The 23,103-nt window shown below is 38.7% G+C and overlaps 5 protein-coding genes across 5 annotated transcripts; 4 read left to right on the top strand and 1 right to left on the bottom strand.

Moving 5' to 3' along the window:
• Positions 1–303: 303 nt before the first annotated feature.
• Positions 304–1,429, bottom strand: GCK72_018921 (uncharacterized protein; the record flags this gene model as incomplete). Its single annotated transcript, XM_003110609.2, has 5 exons — positions 304–453; positions 498–773; positions 818–964; positions 1,049–1,258; positions 1,304–1,429. 5 exons carry the CDS (start codon positions 1,427–1,429, stop codon positions 304–306), a joined length of 909 nt encoding a protein of 302 aa, XP_003110657.2.
• Positions 1,430–5,368: 3,939 nt separating this feature from the next.
• On the top strand, positions 5,369–7,206 carry GCK72_018922 (uncharacterized protein; the record flags this gene model as incomplete). The annotated part of the gene is made up of 4 exons (XM_053732806.1): positions 5,369–5,453; positions 5,506–5,627; positions 6,042–6,971; positions 7,018–7,206. The coding sequence occupies 4 exons, from the start codon at positions 5,369–5,371 to the stop codon at positions 7,204–7,206; spliced, it is 1,326 nt and encodes a 441-aa protein (XP_053581719.1).
• A 1,274-nt stretch (positions 7,207–8,480) lies between these two features.
• Positions 8,481–9,804, top strand: GCK72_018923 (uncharacterized protein; the record flags this gene model as incomplete). Its single annotated transcript, XM_003110263.2, has 5 exons — positions 8,481–8,522; positions 8,585–8,736; positions 8,785–9,014; positions 9,072–9,441; positions 9,654–9,804. The coding sequence occupies 5 exons, from the start codon at positions 8,481–8,483 to the stop codon at positions 9,802–9,804; spliced, it is 945 nt and encodes a 314-aa protein (XP_003110311.2).
• A 614-nt stretch (positions 9,805–10,418) lies between these two features.
• GCK72_018924 (uncharacterized protein) lies at positions 10,419–12,306 on the top strand (the record flags this gene model as incomplete). The annotated part of the gene is made up of 4 exons (XM_003110323.2): positions 10,419–10,519; positions 10,618–10,761; positions 11,187–12,135; positions 12,217–12,306. 4 exons carry the CDS (start codon positions 10,419–10,421, stop codon positions 12,304–12,306), a joined length of 1,284 nt encoding a protein of 427 aa, XP_003110371.1.
• Positions 12,307–12,617: 311 nt separating this feature from the next.
• Positions 12,618–15,081, top strand: GCK72_018925 (uncharacterized protein; the record flags this gene model as incomplete). Its single annotated transcript, XM_003110439.2, has 6 exons — positions 12,618–12,806; positions 12,874–13,093; positions 13,141–13,617; positions 13,823–14,250; positions 14,308–14,671; positions 14,909–15,081. The coding sequence occupies 6 exons, from the start codon at positions 12,618–12,620 to the stop codon at positions 15,079–15,081; spliced, it is 1,851 nt and encodes a 616-aa protein (XP_003110487.2).
• Positions 15,082–23,103: the final 8,022 nt, after the last annotated feature.

A 23,103-nucleotide genomic window follows, 5' to 3' on the forward strand; every position in this document is an offset into this window, starting at 1 on the left:
TCAAAATGTATGTGGTTATCGATGGAAAAAAGTTGAATGTCAGAGTTGGTTCCACAGTAGAAACGCCCGACTTGCAAAAAGATAATTGCTCGTTTTCTTTTCTCAGACGTTTCAAAGTACATTTTGGCTGTGAAACGAGAAAACAGATGAAAAACTCGATTCAGTTTTTATCAGATTACGCACGGGAGGTCTGAGGTAAACAAGTTAACTTGAATCCAAGTATATTCGTAGCAGATTGATACTGGATGGCACTCTAGTAGTTGCTCTTTATTTTGTCTGATGAAAAAAAAAGAGCAGATTCATTTAGATAATGCTGACAACACTCGTAGTCCTTTGAGGTTTACCGCCTATGTTTTTGGCCAGAATAGCTGCTTGTCCTCCAATTATTTTAGCCAGCGTGCTCCGACCGTTTTGATCAAATGATAGCAGAATATAAGGAAGAGATAAGGATAACTGAAATCAAAGTTTTTTGCTAAAGTTTCAGAAATCATTTTCACCGCATCCGATAAAATATACATACTGCCCATGAAGAACTGGACACCGAATACATTTGCTCCGAGAAGCTGCCAGACAAAAACAATGAAAAATAAAGAAGAATTGATGAGAGCAGTTGTTGTCAAGTTTCTCATTAATTTCTGTGTTTTTTTACTGGTAGAGTTGATTATAAAACGTTGTCGGATAGCAATTATAGTCGAAATGTTCAAAATCAAAATAGAAGAAAAATAGATGGTGCTTTCAATGAAAAATATTTTGCTGAGCATCGCATACTTTATCTGAAAGTCTTTGTTTGTTATTTTTATATGGATAAAAAACTTACCGGATCAACTGGAGTAGCCAGAAACATTTCTGTGGTATAATCAAAATGTTTCGGGAGAATGTACCCATTAAGGTATACAAAAAGAGCAAGCCCCAGACTCAGAGTTATTACTAATACGTATACACTGTGATAAAATTTATTCCAGAACTGAAAAAGTATAATAATGATTCTTGAACAATTAAACCCCGTGTTCATTTATTCAAACGAAATCTGATATTCTTCTGTTCTCACCTGATTAGCTGTTATGTATTTAGACGAAGTGAGTCGATGAATTGTCAGGAGAATCACACCTATTGCTTGAGCATTGTAATAAAAGTTCACCGAACACGAAGTAAAATGAAATGCAATAATGCAATTTTCATAAACGACAAGCATCATTGGAACCGAGAAACTCCAGGAACAAAAACGAATAAACCACCCATTTAGGTAACAGAAGATATTCTGAAATTCGCAAATCTGATAATTAGCTTTTTTTTTAATTATTACCAGAACTAGATTGCATGGCAAGATTTTGTAGAAAGAGTATTTAAACTCATTTCGATTCAAAAATGGGACGAAGAAAGTTGTCAAAATGAGGGAAGGAATTCCATAGATGAGACATAGAACCTCCATTTTGAGTATAAGAATGGAAGATACTAATCAAAGAGAATACGTTGACTACTCGAGTGTATAAAATTGTTTGCAAACGGACTGGAGACTGGCACGGAATTTCTGTTTTCAACGATACAGAGCAACATACAATTTTTCACGGTGACATGAGTATTCAGAGGGTGTGAAAATCATATGAATGCCGTTCCCATCGAAACGAACTTAAAATAGAAAAGACTCCGTTTGAAGCTTGCATGGAATTATTCAGTTTGATGGATGACAAAAAAACGAAAAGTGCTAACAGGAAAGAACAATTTATTCTCGAAATATTATTATAAAATTCATCCGCGTTGTCAAATCAGATGAGGCGGATTCAAAATAGTTGTTGATACCCGACTGGTGTCTTTGCCAGGTGTTGTCGCGTTCGGTTTTTGGTGCAAGAATGTCATCAGAAATTTGGAAATTCTTCCTAGAACGTTAAAAAGCCTCATTATCCTCCTCACCCATCTATTAGAATTATGAACAACCCAGATACAGCTCCACACAAGAATTGAAACCATTGGGCTGAATAAAAAGAATAAAAGTAATTATTAATAAAACAATCCAATGAATGAGTGCAATCTTGAATAATACACTGTGCAAATATTGCTCGTCTTCTTTTTTTCCTTGCTGTAAGTGCATCTTCACTTATTGAATTTCCTATCCTGACTGTCACTTTCAGAAGTTTCAAAATATTAACAATATTGATGGAAAACGAAACAATTGACATGATGATCACAGCTGTGAAGAAAAGACCGAGAGGTTGGTATTCTAATCATGCTGCGAAATTAATTATGAGAACCGAGACTCATATACTGGCCTACGCAAAATGATATTCATAGTTTGTTTATTAGTGTGTTCCTGGTTTTTCCTAAAAAGGTTTTTCCCAAACTTCTGAAATTCTTTTTTCAAAATCTTTTCAGATTGTAATTATTTGAAAGCCTTAGCTAAGTTTTAAGAAAAACCTCTAAAAACAACGTCATGACAACCAAAAAAGTTCAAAACCACAAGTTCTGCGAACAAGGTGTATCCATCGTTCCCCACGCAATGACGTCGGGATAAAAAACATACATAGCTGCAACCATACTTGCAAAATATCGGCCCGGCCCGGCTCGGCCCGTCGGCCCGGGCCGGTAGAGAAAGTTGCCGGCCTGGCCCGGCCCGGTCGGCCCGGAGTCAAAAACACTTCAGTTTTATCGAAATGTAAAAACATAGTCGAAAATTCGACTTTTTTGCGAAAAAATCAAAAAAATTTCAAAAAAATTCAAATTTTCAAATTATTGTACTGTGACCCGGCCCGGCCCGTTGCAAGTATGGCTGCAACCGTCTGAAATGAATTATCTGTGAAAGTTCAAGGGAAAATTTTCATAATTGGATTTCATAGAAGGAAAAGAAACCAGAACAGCTATAATCCATATACCGTATACTGTTAGTTTAGTGTACGGTACTTTATGATTTCTATCAAACAAATGCGGAACGAAAATCGCAATCGTTCGATTGACGGCGAGACAGATTTGAGTAAAAGGTCCCGATATGAGATAAGGTCCCCATCCAATGACTTGTCCGAAGAACACGTTGAACGAATGGGGTAGATAATATGAATTTCTGAGATTTTGAACAACATAATCTGTTTTATGGCTTTTGTTGAGTATCTTACAAATAGGAGCAGGGAACTGCCCGAATAATATATGCAATTAGTATCATGGTGTTTGCAATCGCTTTTGTTACACAGATTTTGTGAAAACTTTCCTTTTCCCGACTCATTTTAAGTATAACAAGAATATTCATAACAAGGCCGGTTATAGATATCTGTAATATCAAAATGTCTCACATTTGAAAACTGGAAACTAAGTTATTCAGTATCCAAACTATTGTTACCAATTAGCGAAATTTTAACAAGAACATACCAAAAGCATTGCATACTGCTATGAAACGGAAACTTAAAATATCTAAAACCATGGAGAAATCTTCAAGAATGAATCCGAATGAAGAAATAAGCGTAGACAGCATTTTGCAAGACCTGCATACCGGAGATCAGTGTGACTCTTTGTATATTTTCGTTGATTTTACACAGCCGTCTTAACTCTGATTCTTTCATTTTCAGAGATTGTGAAGACTTGCTTCTTGGAGTCGTGACTACAGTACTCGTACATTATTTTTTCGAAACGAACTTCCAAAAAAACAAAAAATGAAGCAGAAAACAACAACGGACGCCGACGGCTAAAAACGAAATTCGATTCATTCTAAATGCGCAGTTGCTCATATTTTATGTATCAATTCTTCAGTGAGGACTCAGCCTCATACATTTTTTATCGCCGGTTGCTCGTCGGTTCATCTCAATTGCACATGCACACACACACACACACACTAACCCTTCGGTTTCTGAAGAGGGGCAACTCAAATTAACGGGGTTTTTTTCTCTTCATTCCTTTTTTGTATTTTTGCAGTTCATTTTTGTATGATGAGTACTTTGAAACCGATTACTGTAACCCGTGAATGACGCTGTGTCAGAATGATCATGATCACATGTGCGTCAGCTGGGAGTTGAAGTTGAAAACAAGGAGTATGGTGTCGGTGATAAGAAAATTTAATGTTGTGTTTGTTTGGAGGAAAGGGCTAAAACTTGGTTGTTCAGGTTCTCGGGAGATAAGAAATAATTTTGTTCAAAATAGGATTTCAAAAAAGAGTGGTTTGTTGTTCTGCGTCTCTCCTAATTCCATTATGTTTCTCTAATTGAAGGTAATTTTGATTTAACTTTCTAAACCCAAATCCCTTGAGTTCTTCAGATTGAGTGGTTGTTCTTTTGTCCACTGTTCAATTTCTCCTGAATGTTTCAAGTTTCATTTAAATTAGTTTAGCACTTTGGTTTTTTTTAATTCAAAAAATCATTTTTATACCATCTCCGGTATCTCTTTTCTCCAGCAAATATGGGCGGAAATTGAACTTTTGAGTCCTCAAACCACAAACTTTCGTCACCTTTTTCTGTTGTGAACTTATCAATAGTAATCGTTTCCCACTCCCTTTTCATTATTTCTTCAGTTACTCACACGCTGTTTGAGCTTGAAAGCGGAGAACTCGTTTGAGAGAAAACATTTTCAAAATTGATAACCGAAACAGGAAAATTGTTGTAGTTTTGAAATATTATTGATGTGATTAAAGTATTTCAAGTTACCAGATAATATCAACATTTTGTCATTCGGGAACGCCCTGAAGAAACAGGAACACGGTATACAAGCAAACAGACACAAGTTCACTTTCGTATTTCATTCAATTTTCAATTTCCGCAATTCAAAGCACAAAATTTCGTTTCAGTCCATTTTTTGACACTTCATGAACATGAAACTTCGTAATAAAACTGTGTTCTACGACACTTTTTGCAAAACTGCGATTAGTGATAACAAGTTCAGCATACATTCCTTGTTTGCATCACGAATCTTATCTTTTCATAATTCCAGCGCATGACTCCCGTAAATGCCACGTCTTCGTTTCATGTGGATACTATCTTATACACCGCCCAAAACTCCAATGTAACCAACAACGTTCTGGTTGAATCAATTTCTGCAAATAAACAAAGAATCTAATCTTAAAATGTTCTGTCTCCGCCATACTCTTTTCTATTGTCCCACATTCTATAACTTTTTCCAGCGATAAGAAAAATCATGATGTGTTGACATGACTGCGTTTCAAAGCTACCCTTCTTATCAATACTCGGGTTTTAGAGCAGTGTATTCTGCTATCAGTACAACTGATATCATCTTATCATTTTTCGAAACCAGTCAATCAACACCACTTCACCAACTGTACATTACATTCCATACACCCCAAATTTATGTCATAAGGTTTTAGTCATTTCAACTTTTTTGAGAATTCATTCATTCGTTTCACTTTTTCCTTTTTTTCATACAGAAATAATTTCAGTTCTTTATGGATGTTGCTACACGAAAGCGAGTCTTGTCTGCAAGCATGGATCCTCATGCCCCGCCTTTAAAACTTCAGGCGCCGTTACCAGGTAAATATAGAGATAAAAACTTGTGGTTTCTTAAATTTTGAAGTATTTTCAGAACAACCTATGAGCTTTGTTGATGCCGTTTTTGTGAACCTCATGAATGCTCTCAATGTCACAGAGCCCACCCAACGTCTTCCTCTCGTGGAGGAAACGCTTTCAAGACTTCAATGGCTGAAAGTGAGTTCCGGAAATATTTACATTATGATTTCCTTATCACATGTCACGACATGACATTTGCATTATCGCAGAATCAGAAAAAAAATTTCGCAAAAAGTCAGGAGAGTTCAAATTTCACTGAAGCCTACTTGTGTGTCACTGAAACTGTTCCCACTATCAGTGATTATCAGTTATTGAAATAAAGCACATTTAGATACACAATAATGCTTTGCATACCTTCAGATGAAAGAAAGAAAATTATACTGTCTTGTCAACTATCATTTCTTATCAGTTTTGGCAACGTGCCAAAATTTAGAAATAGTGTGTTGAAATCAAATTTAGGGTACAGTAGAATGTAGGGTAAAATCATTGGAAATAGTACTGATAATAACAGGAAAAAGAGCTCGAACCCGCCTAACTACCATATTTTTTCAGCAATATCTTCAACAATCCGAATCCAATTTCAAAAAACCGATGCCTTCAGAAAAATCATCTCCGATTGGCTCGCCCCGTCAGCCGGAATTCAAGCCAATGGATTTTCAGCAGATGAAAAAATGCATTCAGAAAGATCAGGATACGCTACAAAACATGTCGAGACTCATTGGATTGCCTCTTCATCCACCTCCACCAGTTATGATGGCTCCTCCTCAAATGTCAAACCATGTCAACGGAAACCAGATGTCGCAAGCTCCCAAACCTCCGATTTCTGCTTTGTCAGAAAATCCAAAAGCTCCTGGGCCCCAACTTGAACCAAAGAAGTCTTCTGTGACCCTTTCTCCACAGAAACCTCCTTCCTCAATTCCCACATCCGTTCCACCTCCTCCAGTTCTGATCACTGCAGATACGATTACTTCTGCTCTATCTGTTCCTCAAACTAATGTTATTCCTCCAACTCCAACTCAGAAGCCTACAGTTAAAAAACCGATTAAAAAGGACATATCACCACCACCACCACCGCCTCCTCCAAATTTTCTTTTCAATCCAACTCAACAATACATTCAATCTGCTGAAGAATATATGTTAGATGTACAAGAAAGACAACGTAAACTCCTGTCTTATATCTCTGCTGCTCATAGTGGGACTGTAACTGATGAGGTGCTACATGAGTATCTACGTCATCCATACATTTTATTGAAAGAAAATGGAGTCACTCGAAAACAGCAAAATCCATTTTACCATTTGATGAGTCATAGCGCAGCACATATGAATATGATGCCACCAATGCCAGCTGTGATTTTGAAGCCAACCGAAACATCTAAACCAACTACTCCAATCCCGGCACCGCCAGTTCTTGTTCCTCAAGTGGAGCTACCAGTGAAAAAAGAGCAGGGACCGAAAAAAGAATCATCGCCTCCATCAGAGAAAGTAAACCAACTCTATTCAGAATTATAGTTTTAAATTTGAATTTCAGATATCTCCTCCACCTCAACTTCCTCTACAAGTACCCCTTCAAGTACCAGTCTTCCAGTCTCATTTTGATCCAACTAAACCGTTCATGATGCCTGTAACAAGACGGTGCAATCAATGGTCCGTTGTTTCAATGGCTCTCCCATTGACTCTGATGTGTAGATGTTCTCAAACACCATGCAGATGCAAATAGGTTTTTGAAAAACACTCTATTTTCAAACTCGGTTGTACATCCCAAATATTCTGATTACTTTCACTTTCAATTTTGTGATCTCATTTATTGTTGATACAGTTGTTAGTACATGGATATAAGATTTTCTTGTGATAAAACAAATATAATTTGATGCTAATCATTTTTGGTCTTTGACATAAAAATCCTCTTCCTTAATTTTTTAGACATACAGTCAGCACGATCGAGATATTGCATAGGTAACTATCGAATAATCATGATTTAGAAAGACGAAGTAATATTCGGAGAGCAGGAAATGGGATTTATTGAAATATCACTGGGAAAATCGCCTCAATGTCCTTTCTGCATAGTTTAACCGACCGAAAAAATCGGGTTGCAAAAAATAATCAGGGGCCCAATAATCAGGATCCTAAACTCAAGCTCGAAAAGAAAGAGAGAGCCAATTTTGTATCGTTACTACGCGAAAGATTTGGTGCTGTAATTTTCGTGTTTTCTTGACTTCTACAGTCGTTAAACATGAGAGTCGTTCGAGTTTAAGACTACAAAAATGCTGGTTTTATCTCCAGCTCGAGGCGACAGACCTGGCTGGGATGAGAACAATGTAAAACAGTTTCTGCAGTTCAATTTGATTTTCAAGAACATGATCAGCTGTAGCGAGTACCCATGTGACTAGAAAGCAGTTCGCAGATATTTCAAGTGACAGGAAAGTAGCACAGAATTTTCAGAACTGCTGACGAATGTTTAAAACAAGCTTTCCAATATCATTTTATACAAGCTCAATAAATTATAGTGGAGACAAGCAATAAAAAGAGAACTGATTTTTATGCACCCTTTCATTATTCTCATTTTTCTGCACACCAACCTTCGGATCCGGTTTGTGTCCTTTTCCAAAACAGATTTATGTTTCTCACGTTTCAGTTCAATTTCAGTTATTTTATTCTACTATTAGCACCATCCAACCAAAAAAAATTAGAACAACTCAAAAGTATGAATATACGAACCCGACGGAGCTTGAAAAACCAAAAGATACAACTTTTTTCCATCTCTATACAGCTCGTTAGTGAGAAGACCACCTCCCTGGATGTACTCCTTCTATATAATAAAAGTTTTACACCCAGATAATTTACAAAACTGAGATCAAAAACTACTTATTTCAGTACTTCTACCCATACGTACCCTGACATTTCCATGGATATAATGGTGGGAATCTCAGATTAAAGATTGGCTGAATTGTGAATACTTTTATTTTTGGTATAAATCTTTCTGTCTGCTTTACTATGATTGAGTTCCGATATTTTGCAGCAACAGTAATGTTATTGGTGAGTGAAAGTTAAATTAAATTTAAGACACTTGGAATTTTTGTTTTTTAAACTTCCTTCAGATGAGCATTGGAGCAATTGTACTCAATAGTCTAGTTGTTCGACGAATGTTTCGTGAACGGGAAGGATTTCACAAGATTTGCGTCAACAAGGCAGTCGCCAATATTTTAATTGGACATGCGTTCCTGATCTGGGCTGTTCCGTGTTCTTATTTGTGAGAGCACCATTCTCTTTACAGTTTCATTCACTTGGGAAATTCCAGAAACTTCCTCTATCTTCCGCACCAATTCAATATTTTCTTCGGTCAAATTGTAGGATGGGCACCTTATTTAATGTCTGGTCCATTCACACAACTTTGTCTGGCTTTCAATCGTGCCGTCGCAATATCTTATCCATACTGGTTCAATAAACAAAACCGCTTTCCGTGGACAAAAATCTTGCTCGCAGGACTTTGGGCCATTTCTATCGTTTTATCTCTTCCAGCAATGATAGGTGAGGTTCAAATCTTTATATACAAAGTATTTTCATTAATCTGGTGACATATTCCAGATGGCTGCAGCTACATATTTTTTGTCGAGAGTGTCTCCTGGAGCCCCATGGATACAGTTTGTTCAAGAACTCTTTCTGAATATGTCACTAATGCAGTTCTTGTCATGGCTATTGTTTCTTTTTCTGTCAATATTTCAAGTATTTTCAAGATTGTGAAATCTGCTATTGGACTGAGTGCCGTAATGGATGCAAATATGTCCGAAGCTAGAAGGAGAAAGCGAAGAAAGATGTTCATTCAATGTGTAATTCAAGATTGTACTCATATAACTGATTGTATGTTGAACACTTATGTATACACGTTCTACTCGGCTCAATGGTTTCAATTTTTATGTGGAGCTGTGTCAGCATTGACGGTTATTACGTTGGATGGGTTGGTACATACATATATTCGGATATCTGAAAAACAGAAGCGCGAAATTCTGAATTGGTTCCTGACATTGGAAATATGCATAGCAAGTTTCAGAAATCTGCAGAAACTTCTCAAAACCTTTTTCATATTTCTAGTTAATTACCTTCACAATCATTTCTTTTTCACCGAGTTCCCATCCCCGGATACTATAGAACAATTATTTCCATTTTCAGATTTCTAATGTCTGTCCTTCACCAAAGATCAACCACCCCGAGCCAAACTCGTGAGCCACCATCAAAATCCCATACCCACGATACTCATCAATTCCGGAATCGAGCATTAAGCAGAGTATCAGCAACAATTATGACAACTACTACGCTATAACGTCATTTCCAAAAATTCTTTGTAGTTTTATTTGCTTTTCTTATCTTTTTTTCTTTTCCTGAGACGAATTAAAATATATGAATCAACCGTTTTTCACTGATAAAACTTGTAGAACTTTCTGTAGAGGTTGACAAAACCACAACTTTTTTTGTTCTTTCTGTTTCGATTATTTCGAAACGTTGTTTGGAATGCCAGATGAATTTTCATTGCTACCCAATGGACCTCATGACCAATTCTCCAGTCAACAACGAGATGTTATCCTCGGAGCGTACTTGCATTACCACTTTTTTTCTGTTTACAACCATTTGCCACTGAAGAATTCCGGCTTCTAGTCTCAAATTTCTGTTTATTTATATATTTTCTCTATATTTCTAGCCTAATAATTAAATAAATCATCCGAAAATCAATTAATTCCCTTACAAATAGCCTCAAAACATCGATTTTTGTCCTCTGGAAAGTTACGAAACCCTGCCTGACTTCACACATGAATCATCGTTTTTGTTGACCAAACACTCCATTTTTCTGTCTATTGTCGTGATTTTGTGATGTTTTTTTATCGATTTCTTATTTCTTATCGCATTTATATTATTTTTAGTTTTTCAGACCTTCCAAAAATGTCTCACTGGTTCCATCGAAACCCAATAAAACCGACGGAATTCGTCAAATTCGAGTTGAAAGGAGTCCTCACCACGGATACTTGCTCAAAAATTTGCGGGTAATTTAACAATTTTTAAAAGTGTGTGAAAGGATTGAAAATATGTTCTCTTTTAAAACACCCAAAAATTTAACAAAAATAATGAAATGTTGTTTCAGAGAACTGCGGCTGCGACGCGACAAACTTGTTGGACAATTCAAGAATGCGTCGAATGATTTGGATGAAGTGACAAAAGAATTCAACGAATACCTCCGTCTTTTCGCTGGATTTTTAACTGAAATTCAATCTTCTATGGCGGATTTGTGAGTTTTCTCATTTTAAGAATAAATCAGAAAAAAAAATGTTGATCGGAATGCAAGAATCTGAAAAAATCGAAAATAATGTTCGTCATTTTCAAAACCTCGGTTAACGCGTTTTGTCATGCTAATCAGATCTGTTTTTGTGTTTTTATCAAACATCTGATAGTGAGATAATCTTTTCAAAATTAATATTCGCCTCTTTTCAAAATGAATTCCGTACTTTCTGAGAATACAGCTAACAATTGTAAGATCATATGGAAATTTGACGTTGCTACTCAAAGAAGAGCAGTTTTCTCAAAAACTGATGATCATTTCCGAGTTTTTTTTAAAAATATCAGCATGCTTCTACATGTATGTTCATCTTTAAAATAGCTATAAACAGAAAATCTAAATGATAACCAACCATAACAACATAAATATGTTTTCAGAGAAAACAAAGACGCTGGCAACAAAAACAGTAAACTAATTCCACTTATTCGCTTCAAGTGGGGCAATTCGATGCTTCCACAAACTGCCACAGAAGTCTCAGACACTTGGTTCGAAGCTCTCAGCATGATTCAATGTATGGCTATGTGGATGACAAAACACGCTGCTTCGATGGCTGGAAAAGATGAAGTGAGGGAATCAGATGCCAAGGAATGTCTCCAATGCTTGAGACAAGCTGGTGGAATGTTCCAGTATGTGAAAGAAGAATCAGCAAGACTCTCCGGTGCCAATGAAGTTGAAGGATCAGATTTCGACCCGAAAGTTATGGAAACTTATGTATTAACAGCAACAGCCGAAGCACAAGAAGTGATAGTAGCGAGAGCAATTGAGATGAAACATGATGATGGATTAATATCTTCACTTGCTGCAGTAACTGCTTCAATATTCTCAAAAGCCGATCAATGTCTGAATAATCTTCCGGATGAATCATTTGCCAGATGGAGAAGATATCTTCAGTTGAAACATCACTTCTATTTGGCTTATGCATATGCATTCCTCGGTCAAAAACAGTTGTCCGAAGACAAATGTGGAGAAGCGGTCCGAGCTTGTAAGCAAGGAATCGCTGAATATGGAATTGCTAAGGAGATGGCAGCAATGTATGCAACAGCTACTGGACCAGGAACTCGAATCAAACCAGAACAGCATTTGTTCTTCCGAAGAATCGAACCACTTCTTAATCGACATCTGGAAAAAGCTGAGAGAGAAAATGGATTCATTTATCATCAAAAAGTTCCGGATGAAATCCCAGAATTAGATGTTGAAGCAACATATGGGCTAGCAAAGTTGGATTCTTTCAAATATCCACCACCTGCTGAATTATGGAATACTGCCGTATATTCAGCATTCGATCTATCGAAAGCAAATATGCCAGATTTCACAAAAGTGAAAAAGGTAAGAATTCTGGAAATACAGTCTTGAAAATTGTGATTTAATGAATAAAAAATGAGAAATTTAACAGATGTTACCTTTCAGAGTAAGTCAAAACTGGAACCAGTGCACGAGGAGAAGATCTACCAGACAGAAAAGGATCCGAGTAATTCCAGTGGATGTGTGATCGCCTAATAATTCTAATAATAAACTAATCTGTACACTAATAAGCCTCCAAAATTCTATTCCGTTTCAATCCATGCCCCACTTCTATTTGTATGCTATGTTTCCAATTTTAGACTGTGCTCTCCCCCCATTTTTTCGATGGTTGATGGATGATATACATAAAATGTACATGTTGTTGACACGATAGTGACCAAATAAACGGTCAGCCATACAGATTGAGGCGTCCGGCTGAATCAATCACCAGGTGTGCCAATAGGCAAAGGGCGGAACCGTCAGGAGGCACCTGGAGACTTTGGATATTTCAGATTCAGTTAGTAGCCATGCGGTCATCCGGGATGGTCAGTTCTACTATTTTACTGTTTCTAATTGCTGGAAGTGTCATTTTGTCTAGTGCTAGAACTGTTTCTGGCAGAGGATGCACTCATTCAATGCAGTGTGGAAGAGGTTACTTTTGTCAGGAAGGCGCCTGCAGAAAGGATTCATGTTCCAATGATTTACAATGTGAAAAGGTAACAGAGTTACAGTAATCTACTTGTTTCATTGGACTTTGACCAGTTGAAAAGTACTTATTTCTAGGGTGAAGAATGCCGTCCTGGAAATGTGAACGGGCGTCAGAAGTCGGGATGTTTCTTATCATTGGTCCCTAAATCTGCTCTCGGTGGAACTTCTGAAGACTTCTGTCCAGGGGGCGGAGCTCTAGTCTTGTCTCCAACTGGTACATTAACAATCTGTGATTTGACAGAAGATTGTCCATCAACTCATGTCTGTAATCCAGTTCATGGTGTTTGTTGCACTAGTGAGTAACTACGAGTCCATCTTTCAAAGAAATTCACTCTTTTCCAGAACTCCCAACCTGCCCGAAAACTAAGAAAACAATGGTTAATTTCATAACCGGTAAACCCATCATGTGTCAATTCAAACAAGGACGTGTGATGCCTTGTCCAGAGAATGGTTTCTGTGAGACCACAACTGGTTTCTGTTGTGTTCCTGGAGCCGTTGAGGAGATTGCCACTCCTCCTCCAAGACCAATTGAAAACGAAAGACCATGGAGAGGACAACAATGTTCTCCCTCGACTGGATGTTCTGGTGGAGCTGCTTGCATCTGTGGAGCCCGTGGAAACTGTATGTGCGAGTGTGCTACAGACTTCGGGTATACGTTGGCATCTGATGGAAAGACATGCCAAAGAGTGAGACGTCGTTTGAAGGAGAAGTGTAAGACTGATATGGAGTGCTCTGCTGCGTTCTCTGAATGTTCATCTGGTGGATGCAGATGCAAGAGAGGATTCAAGAGAAATGGTGATGGAGGATGTGAACCCCTTGGTAAGGAAATGTTTAGTGATGAATAAAAAAGAAAGAATAATTGAAAGAGAAGGAGAATAGTTATTTACAGCTGAAGGATATATGCAAAACGCCTTATAAGTGCTTATTATATAACAGAAGTTTCCGATTTTTATTTTTAGAATTAATAGAACGAGCAAGATACGAAACACGACCGGACTACATCCCATTCATCTTGAATTTCCAGAATACCGTTGTGTCAACAAAGCTGCTCCATTGAAACGTGATGAGAAATTGGTCACATGTTCTCTTAAAAATTCGTTGCTATCAAGTGTTGCCTCGAGTTTCAGAAGTCTCAAAAAATCAAGTGGAAACTCGACAGATATCAATGACGAAGAATTCGAACGACTCATGAAAGGAATCGAGAACGGAACTCTTTCTGATTTTGGAAATGGGCGGGACGATTGTCCAGACGAACATTATTGTGTTCCTGTTTTTGATGACGCAAGTAAACCGGGATATTACAAAGGTTTCTGTTGTCCATCTCCATCTGAAATTCGTCCAACATGTCCAGTTGGTGAGCCACATGAGTCCTCAAATCCACCGGATTATGGGTGCAGCAGGTGTCCTGTCGATTATTATTGTCATCGAGATGCAGTTGCAACCGAGAAAACAGTAAACTATAATTATCCTAATCCACTAATCCTTCGTCTAACTCTCATTTAATTTCAGATTTGTTGCCCAAAGCCTTGTGTGTCTCTCGAAGACATTTACCACGAAGGCCAGTGTTTTTCGATGGCGTACTACGGTGACAGCTGTCACATTTCGTCACAGTGCGTCTACTCAAAGAGTCCAGACACTGCTGAGGAATATGCTGAAGTTGCAAAAATGGAATGCGTTAGAAGTATTTGTTCGTGTCCTGCCGGATTCAGTTTTGCTGATGGGCAATGTAAAAGAATCATGTGTTCGATTGGGTTGAGAGGAGAACCATCTATTGACAAGTCAGGGCAACTGATCAGATGTGAAAGATCATCTGATTGTAGTATGGGGCATATGTGTGATCCGAATACTCATGTCTGTTGCAAAGGAACTAACAGTGAGTGAATAGAAAATATCTTGTTCAAGATTTGGAGAGTGCATGCGAAAAGTAATAATTTACTGTATCTAGATGGAGGAATAAATCTTAGTTGGAATGAATTTTACATTTTACATCTCAGAATTGTGAAAGCAGATGAGCAATGTTTGCTTATTGAAATAGTCCTAAATTATCTACCAACCAGAACAAGAATTTATGATCTTTCGCTGTCTCTGTTTTCAAATTCTAATTTTTCAGGATGTCCAAAGGACTATGTCGAAACGGGTGAGCAATGCACTGACGATAATTGTCGTGGAATCAATGAAATCTGTCATCGTACCAAAAATGGAAAAGCGAAGATCTGTTGTACTTATGATGATGTGTCAATGATGGCAATGAGAGATTCAATGAACACGACGTCTTCTGTGTAAACCCTTTCTAAATCAATCCCCTATTGTTGCTATTATTTTTTCCTAAAACACTTTATGTTTGTACATTTGCTTATTTTCCCTTCTTTTCACCACCTCTTTAATAAATCCTTACTTTCGTTGTCGTGTCATCCCCTCACATTCATCCCCACGTCTTCCTCTTCAGAGTGTCTTCTTCGTCTCCAATACTTCCACGACGTCGCCATGACGACTACTGGAGGATTCTGAAGTGAAGAGTCTGAAAAGGAAAGAAGAAAAGGAGAAGAGGCCAAAACACGGATGAATGAGTAATCAGGATGAATAGTGAATTGGTTGGTGGAAGCAGAAGAAGAAGACCACTAAGAAGACGTGGAGGGTGATTCTGAAAAGAAGGCGTCCTATTCTAAAATGGACGATGTAGAAGATGAAGTAAATGAAGGCGTCGTTTTAGAAGACAACGATGACCCATTACATACCCATCTCACTCTTCTTCAAAAATATCTTCCGACGTCTTCTTCTTCTTGGAGCCCCCTGTGTAGTGACCGAGAGTGAATAAATTAGAAAAAGGAGAAGAAGAAGAAGACGAAGGATGGGTGTTTGGGGCAAGGAGGAGAAAACGAGAGGGCTTTTCGAATTCTGGAGCTCTTTTTCGCCTTCTCAACTACACACTCGTCATTTAGTGGTTGAGGAGATGGAAAATGGAAGAAGATGGAGGAGGAGGAATGAAGTCATCGTTTTGGTGGTGGAAGAAGGCCATCTTTCTACTGAAATGATGAGGAGAAGAGCTCGGCTTTCAGTTTTTATTCGTCTTCTCGGAAGCCTTTCCAAATCATTTGGAATCCCTTTTTGAGAAAAATTTCCACGAGACTTAGAAAGTTTTCAGAAGTGTCGTTTATCTGATCGAAAACATACCAGTTTATTTAAAAGCTGTCTCAATAACATCGGTCAACTATCATTCGTTGGTTTTAACTGTTCTTGAATCATGCAACAGCATGTTGAGACTGCCACAAACCAAAAAAAGATAGTACTTTTCGCTCATGGGAAGTCCTCCGATCCAACTCTTTAACTTGTGAGACTTGACGCTTTCAGGGAGCCATTTGAAAAATTATTGTAAAAAAAACCTTTAAAATCCGCTAACAGGATACAACATTGCTAGTTATAAGATTCAGCGCGAGTTGGAAAATGGAGTCAAACCCATATTTCACCTGAAGAAATCTGAAACTGTACAATATGACTGAAATTTTCCAATGAGCCTTTCTTCATAAAGTACAGTGGTCCTTTCTGCTTTTGACTCCTCTGTTGTTTCTGAATACCAGTCTTGATCCGACAGGAAGGCTTTGTCGACCTGGAAATCCCATCTATCCATGCCTTTCATTATTACTGTGCAAAAATTAGAAAAATCAAAATCAAAATCGAAGAAATCCTCAACCATTGTTTAGAGACATCTGCGAGATGAAGTCATTCTACCATTTTCTGGATCCCGCCTATATATTTCACTTCAGATAACAGAGAATCTAATCACTCACTAGCAGATTGTATGTATTTTCAGACCCCTTTCTCACTACAAAGTGTCATCTTCATTTCCCCTCCTCTTCTTCTTCTTCTGTTTCTTCTTCTATCCTCCAAATTCTTAGAGACCTGTGAGGGAACGAAAGTCAAGGAGCTCAGGAGCCCGTGCTACATTTCCTGCGTCTCCATTTCTTTTTTCCATCTTCTTCTTCTTCAAAACTTATGTTGTAAACCGACTGACGCTTCTTCTTCTTGTCTCTCAAGAACGGACGCTTTCTGGAGGCGATGTGTTTATGAGAAGAAGAAGAAGCGCCTCTTCTCCTTCTTTCTGTGCTTCTTTACTCCGCATAGCAACCAGAAAGCTTCTTCTTCTTTTTCTTCCCGGAGGATGATGAAGAAGAAGAAGGAGAAGAAGAAGTGCTCCGCCTTTCACGAAAATCTTCTTCTTCTCGGTCACCTGAGCTCCTGGTGAGCAGTTTTGAGAGTGGCATGGAGAAGAGCAAAGTCTTCCCTTTTCGATGAATCCTGTACTTTTGGGAGTTGGATACATATCTTCTTCTTTTTTTCTTTTCGACATTTGCGGCCATTTGAGAAGAAGGGATTACGGTAATGAGAATCTGAAGAACAGATATCAGAACTTCAGTAATCTAGTACTATCATCAATTACAAATACAGGAAAATAACAGAAAACGCGCCGAATTTAGTTTCGAACTTCAAACAGTGCTTATTTTCAGAAACCATAAATTCTAAATTTTCGGTCAACAGAACACTTCTTCCCAGAATCACAAGTATTTGAATAAAAATAGAAAAGATGGAATGAATAGATTCTGATACTAGATTGGATAGAATTAGGGGTTGATCTTGGAAAAATAAAAAACAAACTGACGAATGGTCCGTTGAAATCAGGTAAAATTAGCTAGGAAAGGTCAATTACTTGATCCGGATTATTTCTGAATTGAAATGATAGTTTCTGTTTTTCTTCAACTTTCCTCAATTTCAAAGTTTCTGGAATACTTTTGAAGTTTTTAAGAAATAAATGGGATCATACTGACTTTTATCATAGGTTCATAAATATAGATTCACTCTTATGAGAAACGAAATCATGAAAATAGTCAAATGATTAACTGATTACTGTTGCATTTCTACTATTCTCTTTTACATAATTTTCAGATTTAAGAAAAACATAATGTCCGTCTTGATGTCTTATAAAAACTACCGTATCCAGGCAAACGATTTGGAAATCCATATTTATCACCATCCAGACTTTTCGTCATGCTCCTCCATTTCCTCGTGATAACTAACTGAAAATATCACTCTTCCTTCTCCAGATTCCTCTTCTCTTCTCCTCAATTTTGTCACCAGCCAGCACTTCACCTCACCTCCAGGCTGCTGTCGCTTCTCCTCTTCTCCTCTTTTTCTTCTTCTCCTTCCATTTTTTTGTCTGATAACACTTCTGATAGAAGAAGAAAAAAGACCGCTTCTCGCTCATCATGCCCATTCTCTCTTTTTTCGGAGGCGCCCGTTTTTTCCAGCGTTCTCGGAAAATAAAGTAGTCTTTCCGGGTTCTAGCAATGAGAAAACTAGCCGGATAGCTATGAAAAGGAGTAGGAGAGTCTGGTAACGTGTTGCTGGTTCCACGTCACCCCTTCACAATTTCACATCGATTATCTGTTCCTATCTCTCCGCAATATTTCTTATTTTTTCCCTCTTCATCATCATCATCCTGAAGTTGAAAGTGTTTGTGATAAGACTCTGCTCTCTTACCTTGCTCCTCGGCTGCTGGTAGAAGTTGTGAGCAAACAATTGTTGTGTGTCTCCGTGTGTGACCCCCCTTCACTTCTAACCGAACGTTCTTACCCACACGAATTTTTCTTCTGTTCTCCTAATTTCCTATCTCTCTTCAACCAACTCGATATTTACTTTGGAGGTTGATGGGGTGGTTGGATTGACTTTCGAAATTGAGTTAGATGCGGAGTGACAAATTAATAGGGCTTTTGAGATTTTAGTGGTTTAGAACATGACAGGCGAGATATGTGATCTACGTGGACTGAGAATCAAGAAATGGAAACCGAGAATTCAACCAGACATTGTTTTTGAATCAGCCACGAGATGTTCCGATGATATCAGATTCAATAGGTATTGAAAAGTTGAACTCTTGAATATTTCACCTGCATAATTCTGTAATCTCATGATTTCCTACTGTAATCCCATGAGCTTCAACTCTCAGATTCTTCGAGATTTTATAATTTTAGAACTCCACCATCAACGAAAACTGAAATTTTCCAATTTTGTAGTGTTCGCTTTTTTCGTATCCGTACCCGCAAAACATTCTGACTATAAATGGCTTCCTTTGCAAGGCAGATACAAATTTCAGTCAGAATCAAATGCTATAAGTTTAAAATCTCTTCAGAAGGTCTTTTTCTTAATGAAGTCTTATCCAAACCCTAAGACAACTGAAAGCCTTCTCGTTGGACTGACGGAAGTAGTTGGGTTTGCAGAGGGAGAAATAGTGACGTGCTCTTATCAAATACTCTCATTCCCTCTTCTCCTCTTCTTCTATTCCAATTGACCAACACGGAGCCATCATCTGTGTCCGGTGCCACGCGTCAATTTGATTTTAAAAAAGAGAAGACTGAAGGGTAGAAGATGAAGACGAAGGCCACTGTCAGGGCGCCAGATGGCTTCTTTCCGTTGAAGAGATTTCGGGTCAAGATCGAATTTCTTCATTTTGAAGATGAAGATGAAGAATGAGAGAGAAACGTCTTCTGAAGGCAGTTATTAGATTTGTTTATTTTTTGATCTTCTGGAAAATGGAAACAGCCACAGAAGTAGTAGAAGAAGAATGAAAAGAATGAAAAAAGAGATAAACGGACGGCTCTGAAAGCTTCTCCCTATAATCTTCTCATAATACTTTGTGAGCTCCTTCTTTTTCTTCTTCTTTTTGGTCTTCAACTCCTTCCTCAAGTCTTCTGAGGGCCTGACGACTTCTGGAGTTTTCTGGAGACGAGTCTCCTCCAGAGGGTCGCTCCCCTCTACTCCACAAACACATATGTATTGTCTTTTTGCCCCTACTCTCCAGTCAAAACGTACGTCATCTTCTCCCATTCCTACATACTATTTCTTCTTTTTTCCATATATGTAGTGTGTATATGTCTCTCCGAGTGTCCTGTACCGTGCCTCCTTTGGTCTCCTTCTTATTCTTCTGTCCGTTTTTGTTTCCTTCGCCTTCAAACATGGCGACGTCGTCGTCTTCTTGTAGAAAATGGAGAAGAAGAATGAGTAGGACAAGAAGACATGTGTCAAGATGGTCTTCTTGGAGACTCTAGATGGAGACGTGAAAAGAGAAGACATGACGATGTGACCTCCTTTATAGTCCCTTTTCACAGGCTATCAAGATTCTTGATGGAAATTCCTAATGAGGTGTCAGAAGGGTGCTCGACGAGAAAATATGATGAGTCTGGTGGCAGAGGGTACTGTAGGAAACTGAAGCGACTTCACATCTAGCTCGTTTTTTGAATTTCTTCGGATTGAAAAGAATCAGAAGAATTATTAACAAAAAAGTAAAGCATAGTTTTTGCATCATCCAGCTCTCTCTTAGAAATAAGGTTTAATTTAATTTAGGACAAGGGGCAATTGAATACTAGGTGACCAATTTCAAAGTTTATTGTCTCTTATCTCGCACCTGAAACCCTCACAATTTGAATCAGATAATATCAACTATAGTAACAGATTTCAAAAGATTACACTTGATTGTTCCAATGTCACGCAAACAGTTCACATGAGTAGTCAGATAGAGAAACACGTGGCACAAATCCAGTACAATTATGAATCTATCCAATTTTTAGACGTTCTGCAAAAACTTTTAAAAGGCTTGTCTGACTAGCTTTTCAATGCATTATATCTTTTTTAGTTTTGTCACTACTTCTGTACTAACCTCTCTTCTTGACTTTTGCACCTCACATCTACACCCCTTGCTTGTCTTCTCACTATAGTCAAATACAGTTTTCTCGTCATCTCTCGCTTTCTTCATACCTACCAAACAATCCTTTATCTACAAAAGCCTCTCTGTGTTCAATGAGTAAAGTGAGAACAGCTCCGTGAGCTCGTGTGCACCCCACCATCACCACCTATACCGCGCCGTTGTGTTTGTCTGTCTCCATCGGAGTCGAGTCGGTCTCTCCTCTCCGCTGTCGCTGACGGAGCTCGGAATCACACAACTCCACTCGCCGCCGTTGTCGTTCTCCTCTTCGTCTTCTCTACTCCATCTGTTTATTCACCTTTATGTGTCACTGTCAGCAGCAACCCCACAACCAACCTCCGACATTAGTCGGAGTAAGTAACGGAAGAAAAGAGGGAGGCTCCAGAATGTTCCTCTACTTCTGAATTCCTTGTGACATCTTCCGAATCATTTGACATCGTCGTCCACTTTATTCTTCTCCTTGAATCTTTTGGAGACCGCTCCATCGGTCGAAGAAGACGACTCTCTTCTCCATTTTTTTTTGGCTGCCTCCGTCAAGTTTAATGTCTCTTTGTCTGGGAGACACCACCAGAATGTTGTCAACAAAAGAGAAAGGCAGAGGCCTCTGGGTCGTCGTTTTGGAGCTCTTCTCATCTCTTTGGGGTGCTCCAGAATCTGCGTTGAGCATCTTCTCGGGAGACGAAGAAAATGGACAAGAGTGTCTCCGGGGGGATGCCTCTTCTTCGTCTACTTTTCCTTCTTATTCTCCGACGTCTTCTTCTTCTTCTTCTTCTTCTGTTTCCCATCTAATCCCTTCCTCTTCAGAAGACGAGTGCTCCTCCTCTTAGACAAGTCTTCTGAATCGTTATCATCATAACATCATCCCTCTCCGGATATCATCAATATGTTTTCGTGAATTGAGGAGATATGGGCTCTCTAGATGATTCTATGAAGAGAGAAGAAGAAAGTGAATCCCTTGAATAGAAGGCGATTAGCAAAACGAGAAGAAGATTGACGTCTTCTTCTTCTCCTTCTATTCTCTTCTATTCTGAATTCGAAGCTTTTTGAGAAATCTTGTCTAGAACGTCGTCTGGATTCTAGAAAATATGAAAATACGTTAAAGTGATGAGGGACTGGCTTTTTCCAAGCGTTTACTTGAATGTTTAGAGGTTTTCTGAAAACAAGCACCTCCTCTAGTTTAAAAATCGTGCATAAAATCACAAAAACCGAGAACGATCTTAAGTCCCAACAAGTTGAAGATATGAAATTTAGGACTTTTTTGTTGAAAACGGCAATCAAAGCTCAATTTTCTCCCTGCTGCTCCTAAGTCAATAACTAATAGTTTGTACTGTTTTTTCTCCAGTTAATTGCATTGAGAAAATTCCAAAGATACTTGGATATCGGGATACCCCTAATTGTTTTCCGAGTGTACTGAGTTTGTTTTGGATTACTGTAGAGCCTAATCCTGCAAATATGTTGTTTTCCCCAGAAGGTCTAGAGGTCACAAGAAGCTATCCTTCCTCTTTTTCCTCTCATATTCGAAACAAAACGTTTTTCTTCCTCAAAAAAAAAATCCTGAACAACCTTCACCTGCGCAACACCCACTGAGACTATGTATCACCTCCTTGCTGACTTTACCATCGTCTTCCGTTTTTTCCCGTCTTCTTACCCCCGTCCCCTTTTTTCTTCTTCTTTTTCTTCGTCATCATCATCGACGTCGTCGCCTTCTTCTTCTACTCCATTCGTCTTCTTCCTTGCCTTCTTCGACCGTATGGTTTCACCATACATACGCGCGCGCATCGTCCCGCTATCCTTCTGTATACTCAACGTTCGCCTTTTCTTCACAGCCTTTTCCCTGTCAATCCAAATCGGCCCCGAGAATCTTCGAAGAAGAAGAAGAAGAGGAAGACGATGATGATGAAGATGATGGAGACCACAAAAAGAGACGATGCTAGGTCTTGGGTCGGAGTGATGGAATGTTTATTTTGCTCTCCTGACGAGGGAGGACTGCAAGAAGAATGGAGAAGACGGAGAAGAAGCGGCGAAGAAGTTGACTCTCTCTTCTTCTTCATCTTCTTCTCGCGCGGGAACCCAAGCACATACAACACACCGGCTCTTGGGAGAGCTGCTCCGCCCGCGCTCCTTGTGCTCGTTTTCCTGTGTCTGTGTATTCTATTCTCCACAAAGACACTTGACAAATGGAGCGTACGAATCTCCACTCTTTTGATTCCACTATTCTTCAGCTTCTTCTTCATCTTCTTCTACTTCATCCATCAGCATCTAATCCATCTATTCCCAATCTCGAACGAAGGTTCTCTTCTTTGAGACATGACGAAAAAGTGTGCGTTATCATATCAGTCGTGTCGTGTCTCTTGTTGCACGACACGTCTCGTCGTCCATCCGCCACGATGGCTGTGTGGAGGCGCTGCATCAGAAGTATGTATCAATCAATAGATATATAGTCTCTATGTCTAAAAAGAGGAGGAAATCGAGAAACAGAGCGGTGTGGTCAGAAGAGGCAAAAAGAGGTCGTGTGCATCACCATCATCATGAAGTGTGGGCGCTCGCCCCTGTTGAAA

The sequence above is a fragment of the Caenorhabditis remanei genome, chromosome V, assembly GCF_010183535.1.
Source record: "Caenorhabditis remanei strain PX506 chromosome V, whole genome shotgun sequence".
Classification (NCBI taxonomy): domain Eukaryota; kingdom Metazoa; phylum Nematoda; class Chromadorea; order Rhabditida; family Rhabditidae; genus Caenorhabditis; species Caenorhabditis remanei.